An 18,725-nucleotide genomic window follows, 5' to 3' on the forward strand; every position below is an offset into this window, starting at 1 on the left:
AAAACAATCTTTAAGATAAACACATGCACCAACAACTTTTAAGGTGTGCACAGCCACGTACTTCACAAATTTCTTTTCTTTCTCTCACATACATAGAACATGTAGGCTTGGAACTGACTACCAAATTGGTCACAAGAATCAATATATAGCCACCAATACATCAGTACCTAAGTAGATAGTCTCCTAGTGTTACATGCCAGAGCAACAGTTCACATTCACAGCCTTTGATTCAACATGTTCTACTATCCTCGTTGTACAGCATCGACCATGCCCGGAGTGCCTACTGCAAATTTTAACCAAGCAATTCACACTCACGTCGACGCCTAACCGAGGAACCAGCCCAGCAGTACAAGAACAACCTACACACTCGAAGTCAAACTCCGCAAACGCGGTGCAGAACTATCACTCAACCTTTTCCTTCATAGGTTCAGAACCGGCGAGCTAAACCGGTGGACAGAAAACACACAATGTTGGCGGCAGCAACATAAAGGAAGTTTCAAACACCACCCCAATACAAGGCAATAGCAAGTCAAAAGCACAATGGCAATAGTGAAATATACTCAACTTCAGTCCCGGAGGAAAACCTGCCGCCCTCAGTGCTCAAAACATTCCGGAGCAACCGTCCTCGGCGACTCCCACTATTCTCCGGAACAGCAACATCACAGCTCCTTATTTCAATTCTCTTCCGACAAGAACAAGCATAATCGGAGCTAACGGCTTCTCCAAGTCAGACACGCTATGCCGTAGAACCTCACGGTGGAATGAGCCAGCCGACACCACACAAACCACCGCAAGTAAGACAAACAAGCCCTTCCGGAGTCAATGGCATACTGCCTTGCTTCACGACTCAGTCACTCCACTCCACGGACCTAGAGGGCGGGGCACGAGACAAGGAGAACAGATGACACCGCCACACGGAAATGCGCCGGCGGGAAGCCAAGGCGTAACTAGGGCACATGTTTAAACAAGACGGACAGAAGCACGTCTCAACCTCCATCCCTCAAACCCAAACGAAGGGCCCGCAGACAATCCGACACTCTTCACTTGACTAAGATGCACTCGGTACTGTTTACCGGAACCATTATGGCAAACCAAAAGATTGACCGGACCCAAGACCCGTAAGATAGTACATGGGCCGATAAAACAGGGAATAAACTTACTTAGCCTACCCGAACGTTTTCCTTTCCCCATCAGGTTCCTAATGTACACCTGATCACCAGGCTTTCCATTAAAGGGGAGGCGATATCGATTATAACGACACGCTTGCTGGTTATGAGCCGCAACAATGTTACGCCTCGCCTGTTCCCAGTTTTGCTTAATCAGATGAGGGCTGACCTCAGAAGGTGTCTCCCACAGATGGAGATGAAACGTTAGGTGGAAATTTTATACAGCCCGGAAGTCTTAACTGGAGACAACACCGGCCGTGAAAGCCTACATTGTATGGTTCAAAAGATCAATATTACATACAAAAGCTTAGCTTTTCTTGTGGCTACACTATGTATATTAATGTGAACTATTAACTTTTCTGCCAGCCGGTGTGGTCGAACAGTTCTAGGCGCTTGTCTGGAACTGCAGGACCGCTGTGGTCTCAGGTTCGAATCCTGCCTCGGGCATAGATGTGTGTGATGTCCTTAGGTTAGTTAGGTTTAAATAGTTCTAAGTTCTAGGGGACTGATGACCTCAGATGTTAAGTCCCATAGTGCTCAGAGCACTTTCTCTTTGTGTGTTTAATTTTTCCTCTCTGTTCACGCTACATAAGTCATCTTGCTATTGGCCTATGCTCTGAATATCTGCTGTCATTGGCTGGTGAGATCACATGGCCTTGAGGTATGGTTGGCATACAAAAGGTCATCACAATCTCGATTTCAACGCTCCAGAAACTAAAGTGCTGTTTCGTGGAATTCGAATTTATTCTTTCACGAATGCGTATATGTTGCTGCACATCAAAGGTGTTTCCGAAACATCTCTCCTTTTTTTCATTAAAGGTCTTTCCAAAACTTCTATCTCTCCCTCCCCCCCTCCTTAAAGTGATGGGAAAAAGCGTATTTTCGCCTGGGAAAAAGTACATGTTTTAACCGCGATATCCGGGAAAATCTGGGGAATTTTTTTTTTCCTTGTACACATATACACCCTGTAGTAGTATCTTGCAGAGGTGGTTCTGGGATGCCTGTGCCATGGAGATGTGTTTTTTCAGTACCAGGTTTGTAACAGCCAGGAACTGATGAAATCTGAAAAGGTCAAGGGTGGTATCCAGGGAAAGGAACATTTGTGGTTAGGTCGATAAGGTATGCTTGTCTGGAAACCGGTGCAGAAAGATGGAACTGGGATCCATTGTGACAGGGAAGGCATAGAGGAAACGGGAAGGACATGGAAATGGCAGATGAAGGTGTTAGATGGTTTCGAGGGGAGCTGAATAACAGAAATACATGTAAAAATACGCAGAGACATGCACAAATTCGTAAGAATGCACACAGGTATGTAAAAATGTCCACAAATTTGTACACATATGTTAAAAACATGGGAGAAAATAAATGGATGAGATATGGGAGATGAGTGTTTTGGGTTAAGGGAAGAGAAAGTTGAAGACGGGTTGGTTATGTCTAGAATCATAAGTCTGTGTGGCACAGGTGGGTATGTAAAATGAAATGTGAAAGTACTTGGGGATCAGGTGGTATCATTAGGAATAATTAGAATTATTGATGGGAAGAATTTGGGGTGTCAGATTTCGCCTCAATCATCCGTACTGTCATGTAGGCACATGTGCGCGGATAAGATTGTTGAGACATTGTGGATCAGAAGTTGGAGCATGTGCGGTTTGGAATGCGATGAATGAACACTGGAAGGAAGAGAAAAAACAGATACTGTGTAGAGTAATGCTTTAAACAATAGTCACAAAGAAAAATGTCACAGGGTTGTGGGATGGAATAAAAGCTGTTAGGTAAAATCAAACAATGGAAACTCCAGGTTGGAATAAAAACACCATAATTCAAAACATGAATTGTTACTCACCATAAAGATGACACGTAATTTGCAGACAGGTGCTATGAAAGACAGTTACACACATAGCTTCTGGCCAAAGCTTTCTTCAGGAAAGGAAATACACCCACACACATTTCAAACAATGGAAAATCCATGCTGCCAAACATGATACCCCTCATCTCAATGATTGCTTCATAGCCTGTGCCATATGGATTCTTCCCACCAACACCAGCTTTTCTGAATTGCGCAGGTGGGAACTTTCTCTGCAATACATCCTACGTTCCCGAAACCCTCCTGGCCTCAACCTTCGTTAGTCACTGTCCTCACACATCCAGCTCCCTCCCTGGTCCCATTCCAGCACTAAACAGCTGTCATTTCACCACCACACCCAGTCTTTTAGTTTATTTTATTTTTATTTCTCTCCTTTCCGCTACTTACCACTCCCCCTCCGCACCTTCTCCCCTACCCTCCATCTAAAGTGCAACACTTCACTGTCCACCACCCCCACCATACTATCCCTCCCTCTCACTGCCCCAGCCTCCTCCTTACCACCACCCAGTCAAAACTCCCATCATGCACTGGTGCTGCTGCTCGCAGTGTAGTTTCAGCTCTCTGAGACTGCAAATGTGTGTGCAAGTTGTGCTTGCATGAGTGTGTGTGTGTGTGTGTGTGTGTGTGTGTGCGCGCGCGCGCGTGTGTGTCTACTGCTGACAAAGGCCTTAATGGCCAAAAGCTATGATTGTGTACATCAATTGTCACACATATTTCATTAACACAAGCAAGCATACCTCATGCACACTTGACCACCATCTCCAGCAGCTCAGACTGGAATGCAACTGTCACATTCATTGTAAGCAGCACTCTGGAGGGGATGGGGAAGGAGATGGGTTAGCAGCGTACAGGTGGATAGAGAGAACAATATTGTCTGGCAGTGTGTGCAGGGACCAGAAGGAGGCATGACAGGACTGCTAACAGTGCAGCATTGGGAGGTTGACACTTAGATGCCAATTATTGGTTGGTCTGACAGCACATACAGCACTTTCGTGTCATCGTGTCAGTGTTAGTTCTTTTACAAGTGTGTATGTTGCTACCTCCGTCTCCCACCCTCCTCATTTCTTCCTGTGAGGAATTAATTTTTTGACTTCAGTATTGGAGTTTTCATTGTATTTAACATTTGCCTCGGTTCTAATGCCATAATCTGCACCATAACATTAATACCCGCCTAAATCAGGCAGCTGGTGCCATATTGAAAACTGTTCCACAGCATTGAATGGTAGCTCGCAGTGCCATTGCAGTATGTCATGAGCAATGGTCTTACTTTTGTTGTTTGAACCCAGCCTTAATGAAAGAAAAATGTGGATTTCTGTGTAGCTACTGTGAATCTAGGGAAAGCCTTTGACTGATCAAGTTGGTATAAGATTTCGCAGCCTTGAAACAATTAGGACGGATGAGTAATTTACATCCCCAACAAAAAACCAAGTGAGAGGAATAAACAGCACAGAAGATGGCTTAAGGGAAATTGTTAAGGTGTATGTGATGCAGAGATGTATTATGTTTATATAAGATATATAGAAGTAGATTGCTGCAGATGGAGAAAGCTAACTTCATTAAAAGTGCTCTATCTGTTTTTAATATCGATAGGTAATTGAGGAAGAAGTCCCTGAAAATGTGTTTAGAGAATACAGAATTGTTTGGAAGTAAATATGCTGCATAGAAGATGTGTAGAAGAAATTGGAAGCATTTCAAACATAGTACTATCAAAGTATGTAAGAATTACGTGGGCAGTACTAAATGAGAAATTAAAAGGAATAGGAAAGGAAACAGGTCTATGACAAAACTGGACAGAAAGAAGACACAGTACAATGCAAACTACACTGTGGCATCAAGAAATCATTAACATGACAATAGATGTACTCGATGGAGGAGCACAAGATAGGAAACCAAATTAAAAAATTGTAGATATTTATAAAAAAAAAATTTAAAAAAATAAGAACCCATATCTCAGGAAGGGTTTTCTGCAGCTACGTTTATACCTTACAAACTCCCAGTGTGAGGAAATTGTCTGTGCCTATGGTGATGCAACCATGGCAATAGTTGCATATTTTCTCTTAGAGTATCAGAGGCTGCTGTGTGTAACGGCATAACCACTTAAGAGTTGATGGTGGAAAACTGCACATGTTGTATATAGCAGTGGAAAAATAATTGGAACTTCCAGATACGGACACCAGAGCATTAAAGAACATTGTTACCATTAAGAAAACAACCATTGTACACCACTTATGTGTATGAACACTATCTGGAGAGGCATAGAGAAACATTTTTGGTAGTGTTTCTGTTGATAAATATTCTTTAAAGTTGTGGTTTAAGTGCTGCAAGGAAATTGGAATCAGCTTCAACATCTAATATGGCCCACTCGGATGTAATGATATGTACAATTTGTTTTTAGTAAAATAAGGCTACTTTCAACTTATATGGGCTACAGTATGGTGGTGTCTGCTGGGGGAAATGTCCAGTTCAGATTGTCTTGTTGTGGTGGTGAAGTGGGGTGGAGGTGTTTGGGTGAATACATTACGAGTGTTGCAGGATTCTGTCAGGCACTGAATGAGAATGTAACAAATGATATCCATGAAACCATAGTAGGTAACCATGTTTATCATTTAGTGGCATATGTATTGCATGCTATACTGGATTTCAAGTTCCACTGTAATCAGTGTCTTCAGTTGCACGATTGGAAATATGCAGATTTGGTGTGATTAGCCCAAACAGCCTCCATGGTCAAAATGTTTGAATGTGATGATGTTATGGTTTGTGTGGAGAAAACAATTAAGTGCCAGTTATTCTCTTCCAACATCTCCCAAGAAACTGGGACTTTGTCTTTGTGAGAAATGTGTAAATTCTGTTGCCAGTCAGATGTCCATATGTTTGTGAAACATTAGTGCACAAAAATCCATTGTAATTGATACCAGACAAGTCATTCAGTGAGGGACTTTGATAAGTCATGCAGGCAAAATTTTGTCATCACCACCAGTATTTACAGACCGGCAGTATTACAAACTGGTTGAATGTCTAGCTTAAAGAGGGATCCTGCTTCCATCACAATCAGATGAACCACTACGAAGGTGTTAAAATTTCCACCCAGACAGGGACTTGAGCCTTGAACCCTTAGGTTAAAAGCCTAATGCTATACCAACTGAGCTAACCAGGCCCACACATTAGGTTTGCGGTACAGCTGCATGGTGTGCGAGTGATTCACATGGGGAAAAACAACCAATTTTATGACTACAAGGAAACTTGTTTGGTATGAAAGCAGCTGACAACTGGTGCAATATAAGCAAACATGTTTGTGTCTGCATGTATGCTTAAAGATTGCTATCACTGTGGCAGTATGAATTGTCATTACAAATGTCACAGACATCCTTTGTTTCAAAGGTGGGGCCAGCAGTGTTCTGTGCACATATTTGAGTGTGTGAAAATTACATATTCTTAATATAGCGGATATGCTCAGTCGCAGATAGGCTTAGAAAAAAGACTGTCACAAATATAGCTTCTGGCCAGTAAGACCTTCATCAAAATCAGACACGCACGCACACGCGCGCGCTCGCGACTGCAGTCTCAGGCAACTGAGGCCACACTGCAAGTAGCAGCACCAGTTCATGAGGGGAATGGCAACTGGGTGGGGATAAGGAGGAGACTGGGACTGGGAAGGGGAAGGATAGTAGGGTAGCGGTGGCAGACAATGACATACTGTTTGGGAGTACGTAGGGACGAGGTGGAAAGAGGGTAAGGGCTGCTATGAGCAGTCGGGAGGTTAGACGGAGGGCAGTGGAGAGGTGGGGAGGAGGGGTAGCGGAAAAGGAGAAAAGTAAAAAGACTGGGTGCGATGGAGGAATGAGGGCTGTGTAGTGCTGGAATGGGTACAGAGAACGGGCTGGATGGGAGAAGACAGTGACCAACGAAGGTTGAAGCCAGGAGAGTTACGGGAATGCAGGATATATTCCAGGGAAAGTTCCCACCTGCGCAGTTGGCCACAGTTTGTCGGTGGCCATTCATGCAGACAGACAGCTTGTTGGTCGTCACGCCCGCATAGAATACACTACAGTGGTTGCAGCTTAGCTTGCAGATCATGTGACTGGTTGATGGGATAGGTGATATTTGTGACCAGACTGGAGTGGGTGGTGGTGGGGGGGGGGGGGATGTATAGGACAGGTCTTGCATCTAGGTCTATTACAGAGGTATGAGCCATGAAGTACAGGGCTGTGATCAGGAGTTGTGTAGGGATGGACGAGTATATTGTGTAGGTTTGGTGGATAGCGGAATACCACTGTGGGAGAGGTGGGAAGGATAGTGGGCAGGACATTTCCCATTTCAGGGCACGGCGAGAGGTAGTTCAAACCCTGGTGGAAAATATAATTCAGGTGTTCCAGTCCTGGGTAGTACTGAGTTAGGAGGAGAATGCTCCTCTGTGGCCAGATGGTGGGAGTTCATGAGGTGGTGGGAGACTGGAGAGATAAGACATGGGAGATTTGTTTTTGTACAAGGTTGGGAGAATAATTGCAGTTTGTGAAGGCTTCAGTGAGACCCTCGGTATATTTCGGGAGGGACTGCTCGTCATTGCAGATGCGACTACAACAGGTGGCTGGGCTGTATGAGAAGGGACAGCTATCAAAGTAGAGGATTGCTGGTAATTAGTAGGTTTAATATGGACGGGCATAGGTATCTTTGTTATGGAGAAACAAATACAGCTTGTTTTATATTAAGTTAAGCTGAATTTATTATGTTTAAGTGATTGCCATAGATAAAGAATAAGAGCAGCTTGCTAGTGACTTTAGTGATTGACTATTTCCTCACACATTTAGTATTTGTTGATCATAAAACTGAGTGTGTGTACAAAGCTGGTACCAAATATAGCCCAGTTTTTTCTTCCTGTGATATTCCAGCTCTGGGACTATTAGCAAAATAAAGATCCCTGTCTGTCCCATCAATTTACTGGGAAATTAAGGTCAATTTTCAACATGTGAAGACAATGGAGATAAGAAAACAGTATTCATTTGTGGCATTGGAATAAGTCTCAGTGTGTGCATGTTCTCTACAGGACAATCCAAACAGTATAAATTTGTGTTTCTCTGGAGCAGTAATTAGTGATAATTCAGTTTTCTAAGTTATTGTATGTTAAAGATTTGCAGTGAAACTTACATAATTATTTTTGTTATTTTAGAGGCTGACTTGGAGGGAAAGACTCCAGATGAACAAGAAATGATGAAGATAATGGGTTTCTGTGCATTCGACACTACAAAAGGCAAAAAGGTATCAGGAAATGACGTAGGTTCAGTCCATGTAATTTTAAAACGCAAATATCGTCAATACATGAATCGCAAGGGTGGATTCAACAGACCCCTTGACTTCGTTGCTTGATCATATAAAGTGCAATGAATTTTTGTTTGGTTCTTCTGAAGGTATGGAGAATATTTAATACTGATTCATTTCTAAGGAACTGTTTATCTTTTACACAAAGGTGAAAATGTGTAATTCTTCAGATAGTTTACAGCATTATTAAGTAAAACTGATCGATAGTGTGTAATCCTTCAGATAATTTCTAGCTTTGTACAGTGAAACTATAGTCTATAACTTTGATCAAGGAGGCTGTATTTATGTTTTCCAGTATCCTAATATAGGTACTGCTTTGACAAATGAGGTGTAATGCACTCAGAATTTTAGCATTTTAGTAGGTTCCTGTATGACATACCCTATTTGTTTGTACTATGTAATGTTCATTTGTGCAAATAAATATTTTGTACAGCTACTGATGTCCATGCAGAAAAATTTGTGTTCATGTGTAGTTTATTTCAAAGCTGTGTAAACTTCTGCATACAAATACTCAATAACACTCAAATTGGTAAACAGTAATGTGTGCAAGCATGCCCTGTTTTCCTACCACTGTTCTGTAACTGGCCCAGTCTCTCTCTCTCTCTCTCTCTCGCTCTCTCTCTCTCTCTCTCTCTCTCTCTCTCTCTCTGTGTGTGTGTGTGTGTGTGTGTGTGTGTGTGTGTGTGTGTGTGCGTGCGCGTGCGCCGGAGGACAGGAGTGCTTGCGTGCATGGGTGTTTAGCATGAGTAGTCTCACAGACCTATCAAAATAGAAACATGCTATAGGCCGTATGATTTTCTTTTATTTATTGGCCTTTAGTTTCCACTATACTCCCAGCTTGTTCATCCTCGTAGACTTGTATGTATATATGATATCAATACTGAGTGATGATGTGCTCTTTCTAGAAGAGCTGGGATCAGATCACTATCTGACGATTCAGATTTTCGTTTTTAATGGCTTTTCTAAATCAACAAAGGCGAAAGTTGAATGTTAACTTTAAAGGACCACTGCGGATCCACTTTCTTGTCCCAGTTTGGGCTATGTGTCCACTCCATCCACCTCTAATGACCTCATTTCCTGACGAAATATTAAACCGTGATATTATATCATAATACAAATCTAATATTGTAATGCTGATACAATTAGAAGTATTAAACAGTTTCTCTCCCTGCATATTGTCCCCTCACTCCCTCCGCGCAGACGCCTCTCTCCCTCCGCGCCGACCCCCTCAATCACCTTCTGGTCTCCCGCACCCATCACCACCTACCCATTCCCCGTCTCTTCTCTGCTCTACCTGTCTCCCTTCTCTCCAATCCTCTGCCTCTTTTTCCTCCCTCGCCCGCACGCCGCCGCCCCTCGCCTGCACGCCGTCCGCACGCCGCCCTCCCTCGCCCGCGCGCCGCCCCCCCCCTCGCCTGCGCGCCGTCCCCCCCTCGCCCGCGCGCCGCCCCCCCTCGACCGCGCGCCGCCCCCCCTCGCCCGAACGCCGCCCGCAAGCCCGCCCCCCTCGCCCGCACGCCGCCCCCTCTCGCACCTTCGACCGCACCCTCGTCCGTCGTCCTGCCCACCGCTCCACCCGTCGCGTCCCCCATCTGCCCCACCCCTTCTCTCACTTCCCCATCTCCCTTTACCGCCCCCTTACTTCTCTCACTTCCCCATCTCCCTGTCCCCACTGCCTCACCCTCTCATTGCATCTACCTGAACCTCACCATCTCTCTCACTATCCCTCACCTGCACCCTCCCTTACTCCACCTACACCCCCTCCCGCCATCTTTGCCTCGGCTCCCCCCTCCCGCCGTCTCTCATCAGGGTGTATATGACCCAGGACAACCGGGAGATCCGGGAAAAACCCGGGAATTTTTTCATCCGGGAGAAAACCGGGAAAAACACGGGAATTTTTTACGATTCCAGGAATTTTTCATTGTTTTATTTTACAGTTAAATTTTTGTAACTTTGACTGGTGAGCACCAATAGTCTAACAAAGAATATTACTGTACCTCGCTAATGTAGACTAATACTACAGCAATAAAAAATGAACGAGAGAAAAAAAACTAAAATAAAACTTAAGTTGCAAAGGAAATGCACCATATACAACAACAAAACACTTTGCTCATACAAGCGTCTGTCAACAGCAAAACATGTCAAAGTTTTTGGGAAGACTATGCAATGTTTCATAACAAAAAATTGCCTCCGATGAGCCTGACGTCACAACTATCTACATTAGATTCGTTTGAGCAGTTGCGAGCGAGCTTATGCAAATGTGCAGTTGAGTCTCGTATGAGTAGTATCTTCTCCCGCTTCTGGCACTGAAGTATGGCAGTTAGCTGTATAAGCAATAGCAGCAATAACAGATGCTATCTGGAAAAACTTTACTGCTACGCCTAAGCTGCCAGATTTATGTATGGCCCCGAAACTAGGGGGCGTGGGCAAACCAGGGTATCTGCCACGGGCGTCAATTTCATGGGGCAGGGGGGGGGGGGGGGGGGGGGGGGGGGGGGAGAGGGAGGGGCAAATTCATATTATTGAGGAAAAAGACCTTGTTTCACAAAGCGGCTAGCATCCAGTGCATGTAGGTCTATCGATTACTCATACGATTTTGAACGCATTCCTGTTGGTTTTTGAACAAATTTTAAGTTGATTTCTGAATGAATCATAAGTTGATTTTTGAATATGTGCATAATGTACATGATGTTTCTGCCAGGGGAATCCCCATCACATCTAGAAATGAACTTTCCTGCAGACAAAAGGGGACGAGTCTATACGAGCTGAGCGGAATAAAGCCGAACGGTTGAATGCCAATCACTGTTTATGTGGTTGACTGGGTTTGCAAATGATCAGCGTTGTTATAATTACTAGTGAATTCCATGGATTCAGACCAGCAGAGTGGAAATAAACGACTAACAGGAATAACAGCCAAGAAAGATTACATATTGTCTTCTGCGTGTATCCAAGAAAATGAAATTTTGACAGAAAATTTTTGGCTAGACCGCTACACTACTAAGGGCCAGTTATACAGTCTCCGGCTAGCAACCTCTAAATTTCTATTCTGGGAGTAGCGCAGAAAACGCGTTGTCCCAACACGTAATAGCGCCTAACAGGAGAATAAATGCGGGATAACTAAACTGGTGATTGTGACAGGGTTGGTAAAGTTAACCAGAAAATAAGTTTTTACACTGGTAGGAATAGTTACAGAATTAGCGATGACAAGATTGTTTGTTAGAATGAGTAAGGAGAAGAAACAGGGACACACACAGATTACGGAAGAATATGACGATTCCAAATTTATATAAAAATTTCGTACTACTACTTTTCGATCTCATGCTTCAGAAGCTAGAGAGTATGAATGAAATGTGAAACTATTTCCTAACATAAAACTTTTTGCTTGTAGTAGGCCATATAGGCATTTGATATTGGCATTCGTGAATTATATTCCTGTTAAAAAAATGACTAAAAAGTGCCAAAACAGTCTCGTGTATTAGGTGTGTGTAACAATTACTGCAATATTAGGCAGGCCTATTTCGTTTTACCTAGCAGACAGTGCCAAAATACACGTAAGCTCGAGAAAACACACCAGCCTTGGGTACAATTTGTATTAACAGCTTTTCTAGTATTAGACAACAAGACAGTAGCAAAACGTTGATGAACTTTGAAGACGTAATAGATTCTTTCCCAGAAAGGAAAGTATGCCACGTAAAGCTGTGGCAAATTAGAGAGAAAAAAATGCTGGGACTTGTAAGGAACGAAGAAATGTGTACTGTCTTGGTTGTCTCTTGTCTTTAATCATTTTCTGTATCCTATATTTAATTTTATGTCACACAAAATAGCCAGTAAAGACGGCAAATTTTCTAAAGATTTATTTTTCTGCCACTTAATAATAATACCATTCAGTATTAATTGTGAGATTTTTTTAAAGAGGGGCAGGATGTCAAAACAGCTGACAGGGAGCAGGAGAGACACCACAGAACATTTTAATTTCCACTGGCCTGAATATAATTTGATGGCACCCAATACAAAATATTACATGTTTGAATTGCACAGAGCGAAATACAGAGATGTGCGATGGAAGAATGCTGTGTGGAGAGGCGAGGCACTGCACTTTGGCACACTTAAGACCAAATAACATGTCCTACGTTCCCTCCAACATACAGTTTTTGTGTATCAGACTCTTAAGAAAGATGTGCGCTGCAAAATGAAGATATTTTTGAAAAGTCGGTTTTATAAATTTTTTGCGTCCTACCTCAAACACTCAAGGGAGGGAGAGCGTCGATATCTAATATTGCCCCGGTTCGGAAATATCGTAGATCCGGACCTGATGCACAGAGCAGTCAGAGTTGTAGTGGGTAGGTGGTAGTCTCCACGTGACGCGTGTTTACGTTGAGCGATTTTGCTGTTTCCTCTTCGTTTATTGCTCTCACGTCAAATGAAAGCAAAACAGATTTCTGTGGCTGGGAGCTATAAAGTGAATTAAGACATTCGCATAATTGTGGAAGGCTAAAAATGTTGTTAGTTTCATATTTTATTTTGTTTCCACCTTTCTGACAGTCAAGCGTTCATCGCCTTTCAGAACGATGAAGTTATTTTTTGTCGGTTGCTAAAGAAATTTGACCTTTATTAATCTTTTCTGCTGAGGCAGTCAATTTATTTGAAACAAAGTGTTTAATTCGTCACTGCTGGCTAGTTTCCACTGTTCGCTGCATTTCAGGTTCACGTTTACATCTTCTAGCACGTATGGCATTATGCCATAATAAAGAACCAAACATGAGATAGTGCAGTGCTGGTACTCCAAGAAAATTTACTTCTGAATCTGGACATACGAATGTGCACTTTAAGCCGAATTACGCTTTTTAGTGTAGTTCACAAAATTCCCATGCTCTTGGAGTATCCCCTAATGTCTTGTTTCTTTTATAACATAATGTAAGGTCTTTTAATGTTTTACACATATGAACGTACGGGCTTCCTGCATCATCATAGCTGCGCAAGCGCGGCGACGCCTGTTATCTGGCGCTCTCTGGCAACTGCTGAAATGAATCTATTTCTAACAGGTTGCGGGAAAATATTCCGAATGGTTGTTTGAAAAGTGTTACTTTCAAAATAAATTTCCTTTTAGGCAAGATGAACTCTGTGCGCAAATGTCCGATGACTTTCTTAAATCACAGAACATTTGACTCTCCTACAAAAATCAATTCTTTGAGGACGACGATTTAGAATATTTTCGAGCCCAGAAGATCAGGGATTTATGTCATTGTTAAAAATTTTACTGCCAAATTTGTGTGGTGTATCTTTAAGTGTAACACACGCAAAGAACATCATGTGTGAAAGCTTAGCTTCTCTTGAAGCTTTTTAATCTTGGAGACCAATATTATACGTGAAATCTTTCCTTGTAGCGACACTATGTGTATTAATTTAAACCATTACCTTTTCCTATTTGTTTGTTCGCACTACTTAACAGTGATATTGCTATTTGGCTGACTGCAACACGTGTCCTATGCTCTGAATATCCGCTGTCGAGATCATGTGACATAAGCTACGACTGGCTTACAAAAGTGCATCGCAAGATCGAGTTCGATCCTTCAGGAAGTAACATGTGGTGTTTGGTGGAATTCGAATTTATAATTTCGTAGTATGGAAATATGCAGCGTGCATGTTGTTGCACATCAGACATCTTTCCAGAACGTGGTTTTTTTTCCCGTGACTTTCGTTTTCTAAATTGCTGGGAAATTCTATGCCGGTGTATAAAACCACAACCATTGAAAGGCTCAATAAGTTTTACAGTATGCTGTTACTTAACATGGAAAAAGTGCATTTTTCATCCGGGAGAAAGTGTATTTTTAACCGGGAAAAATCCGGGAATTTTTTTTTCCTCGTCCACGTATACACCCTGCTCATGTTCCCCCTGTCCCCCTCCTTCCTGCCCCTCCCTTTTTCCTTCCACTGCCCACTTTATGCGTCCCCTCCATATTTCCCCCATGTCCAATAGTCCTGATTTCTGTCTTTTGTACTCTCTCTCCCCTTCCTCTCCTTCGCCTCCACTATTCTTCTTTTGTCCTCCACCACCCTTGTTTTTCTCTGCCTTTCCCACCCCATTTCCCTCCCTCCCACTCCACATCAACTCTTTTTCAAAGTTGCAGCTTATATGTGCTGGTAAATGAAGTCTATTGTGACATTAATGTAGTAGTCTCCATGTGCAATATGTTAGTGTATGTGGTATGTGGTTGTGTGAGGGCAGTGGGGACTGGAAGGTGGACTTCAAGAGAAAGCTTATTGTTCTCTGCTGGAAAATGATTTAATATATGTACAAGCCTGTAAAGCTGCCACTGTCTTGAAATACTTACTGCTAGTCTGTGCATCCAGTAAGGAAAGAAAAGAATTGATGTTACTTCTTCGAACTGTTATTATGTTGCGAGATTGTTTTCTTAATTTCATGATTTTGTTTTTCCTCTTGAATTGAAGGGCAGAAGTATTTTCGCAACAAATTAAAATAGAAAAGGAAACAGCATAGCTATCAAATTTGGTATCAAAAAGTGTCAAGCACCATTGTAAAGATTGCTTTGTGTGATAAAATTTTGAAAGTGGTGAAATAATCAGCAGAAACCACTTGTACACTCAGGTATGTGCAGTAAATCCCTTGACAGGCAGAAATTGTCCCTGTCAGTAATGTTGATTACTTGACTTTTGGAAGGCATGCAGCGCAGTTCTGCACCGTCTCTTAATGAATAAAATGCAAACATACACAATAATGGACCAGCTTTGTGACTGTATTCAAGAGTTTCTACCCTATAAAAGTGTAACATGTCATTTTCAGTGGCTGAAGTTGTTGGGCACACACCCAAGGGAGTGTTACTGAATCATTAATGACCTAATGAATAACATCAAAAACGTCATGAAACTGTTCCAGGGATTGGCAGTTGACTATCATCATAAACAAATGTAACATACCGTATTTACTCGAATCTAAGCCGCACTTTTTTTCCAGTTTTCGTAATCCAAAAAGCCGCCTGTGGCTTAGAATCGAGCGCAAAGCAAGCGGAAGTTATGAAAAATGTTGGTACGTGTCGCCACAACTAACTTCTGCTGTCGAATATATGTAGCGCTACGCAGGCATGCTTTGTAGGCACAAAGATAAATACTGGCACCAAAACCTCTGCGTCAGTAAATAATTTTTTTTAAAAAAAGTGGAAGATGAGGTTTTTTTTCTCCGCCGCAAGTTTCGACCACTGCATTTTCATACATTATCCAACGAAGTAAATACAAATTCATATTCGAATGTAGCACAATTTCAGTGTACTACGAAAATCTGACTGGCAAGACTGTTTGGGATGTTTGTCAATATGGCCAACTCTACATTCTGAATTTTTTCCTATCTGTGAGAAGAGATGGTTGCTAATAGAAACCTGATGAAATTTGAATCACATACAGTATTCTCTTCACCATAAGAATAATACGAATATAAACATTTTGCCATGTATTCTTTCGTATTTGCTGCTATCTCATTTAAATCCTGTCTGCCTAATAAACCACGAAACTAGAGTGAGACAACAGCAAACGCGGAAGAATATATGTATCGTCTCATGTTTATATTCGTATTATACTTATGCCTAATAGTGATACAGCCAGAAATGAAGCACGGCAAGTGACTAGATTTTTAAATCTAAGATGACTCTAATTTCTGTGCCGAATTTGATGTAATAAAGAAGCCGCCGCAAAGATTTTCAAACGGATTTTCGCCTAACTCTCGTTCAGAACATGTTCTATCATACGCAGTCTATTATTGGATTCTTGTTGATCATTATCAAAGAAAGCAGCAGTGTAAGTAACAACAAATAGCAGTCTCTTGTCATTGTTTCGCTAATGAGACGATTCCTCTCTCTCTTTTTTAATTGTACGCGGTGGTAGCGCGCACAAAAGCAAGCCATGCCGCGAGCCGCGACAGGCCATAAACACGCACTATCAGAATGCGACAAACAATGCATGACACAGTGGAGTAATGTATTTTCAGCTTAAGAGTGACCCAAACACCTACAACAAAGAAAACGGCATTTATCAGATCAAAGCAAAATAAGCAATCGATTCAAACCAGATGAAGCACGTGAAAAAGGAAGGGTACCCGTATAAATACGGACGGAGCGCCTGACGCATAGCAATGGCTATGTGATAAAGCTTAACTGCTAAGCTTACGACTCGAACCAAACTACTGTAGCTGTATTGTCATTCATTCAACCTAAATTGTGTCTCATATTACAATGGACCAACGTTGTTTCGATTTGGAGGTGCGGCCTAAAACTTTTCTCCCCCCTTGAATTTCGAGTCTCAAATTTCAGGTGCGGCTTAGATTCGGGAAATTTTTTTTTCCTTTATTTCGAGTCTCATTTTGCAGGTGCGGCTTAGATTCGAGTGCAGCTTAGATTCGAGTAAATTCAGTACTTTGTACAGATAAGGGAAAATTACATGACTGCCAATCAATCACTGAAACAGTCGCATCCATTGAACATGAGAGTATCCGTATGGTGTTACTTAAAAGGGAATGACCACATAAAACTAACTGTAGGAAAAACAGATTACCAAGTGAGGTGGTGCAGTGGTTACTGTACTGGTCTCTCATTTGGGAGGATGGCGGGTCATACCAGTGTCCGGCCACCCTGATTTAGGTTTCCGTGATTTCCCTAAATCTCTTCAGGCAAATGCCAGGATGGTTCCTTTGAAAGGGCACAGCTGACTTCCTTCTCTGATCCGATGGCCTTGCTGTTTGGTCCCCTCTCCTCAAATCAATCAACAAAAAATAAATGGCATACATTGAAAGAATCAAGAACAGAAGTGCGCTCGTGAATGAGGTAGCTTACAAATTTCTTGTTCATCCAATACTAGAATATTTCCCTTCACTCTAGATTCCTTACTAGGTATGAGTGACAGAAGAAATAGAGAAGATCCAAAGATGATCTCTGCAATTTTTGTGAGTTAATTAAGTAAATAAGTGTTAGAGATGCTTGACTGATTCCTGTGGCAAACATGACTATAGAGGCTTTGTGCACCATGACGTGCTTTACTGTTAAAATACCGAGAGTATATGCTCTTAGAAAATATTCTGTTTCTTTGTACTGCTATCTCATCAAAAGAGCATAAGGTAAAATTACAATGATTTAGAGGTCACAATGAAGGATTACCAAAAATCGTTCTTCCCATGCACAGTTTGTGGCTGGAATAGGAAAAGGGAGAGGAGGTATGATGGTACACAAAGTACTCTTTGCCACACACCGTAAGTTGTTTTGTGGATTGTAGATTTAGTTGTTTTCAGGAAATCACCAAAACTAAATAGCCTTGTCACGTGTAAAGAAGAAATTATATGCAAATTACACATTTGGTCTTTTGTTTTTCCTGTACCATTATTTGGAGCAGTTTTTCCAACTGTTATATATTATGTTATAATGATATCTTCATTTACTTTTTGGGATTCTTCAGCAGGTTATGAACTTTCTTGTGATAACTGTAGTTTAAGGCTCCAAACAGCTGAGTACCCTATGAATGTGGTGGTGGTGGTGGTTGCTCCTTGATGATTCCCCAATGCCTCCTGCTGTTTTTCCGTTGGGTCATTACCTAAGAATTTTATAATCTCTTTGAATCGAGTTAAGAACTTGCTTGATTATAAACGCCGCACGCTCAGCATCAGTCATCATCTAGATTTTTCTGATGTTAGGTAAGTGGAGTTACCATATCAATAGTCGGAATAATCATAACTGGAGTACCACTGTCATCCAACAGTCTTTCTTGGTTCATCTACCTTTCTCGGTTCATCTACCTTTCTCTCATCTGGCTACTTGTCCCATTCAATGTCATTTAATTTTCATTAGTCACAAATATGTCTTTTATTTCATTCTGTTACCTTATCCACTTGTTTGTTTTCCCTCTCACTCCTAGCAATTTGCAACAGCCATCTCTCCATTTCTTTGTAGAAGGTATTTGAGTTTTACAGTTTCCCACATTAGAAGACCGTGTCTTACGGCCAAAACACATGTAATCTTTGTATCTTACACATCTAACACTATTTTGAAAACAGCTTTGTTAACCAAATGCACTCCAGACCACTTTTGCTGTACTGTTTATTTCTTTCTGTATCCATCTTCCCTTCTGGTGTCCTAAATACAACAGCTAATCAACAGATTCAATCACTTTGTTGGCAATGTTTACAATTTTTCAGTCAATATACTGATTGTACACTATTTTAGACTTAAAATGGAAATGGTGCCTCGGCTGTGTGGTGAGTTATTAACCTGTAATCCTTCCATGATTATTTTATTCTCATTGTAATTTATTTCCAAATCTTCAATTAAACTCGGTTGTTTAGTTCTTCCATTCCCTTTTGAGGCTTGTCTGCAGTCTCAATGTAAACA

The 18,725-nt window shown here is 41.8% G+C and overlaps 1 protein-coding gene across 10 annotated transcripts in view; it reads left to right on the plus strand.

The window, feature by feature from the left end:
• The window catches only part of LOC126188951 (RNA-binding protein EWS-like), a 169,453-nt gene that overhangs the window by 137,901 nt on the left and 12,827 nt on the right, over positions 1-18,725 (plus strand). For all 10 annotated transcript variants that reach the window (XM_049930697.1, XM_049930706.1, XM_049930700.1 and 7 more), the window contains one exon: positions 8,195-8,283. In XM_049930697.1, the coding sequence (XP_049786654.1) occupies positions 8,195-8,283 (89 nt within the window). The remainder of the gene's footprint in view (positions 1-8,194; positions 8,284-18,725) is intronic.

This window comes from Schistocerca cancellata, chromosome 5 (assembly GCF_023864275.1).
Source record: "Schistocerca cancellata isolate TAMUIC-IGC-003103 chromosome 5, iqSchCanc2.1, whole genome shotgun sequence".
NCBI lineage: Eukaryota > Metazoa > Arthropoda > Insecta > Orthoptera > Acrididae > Schistocerca > Schistocerca cancellata.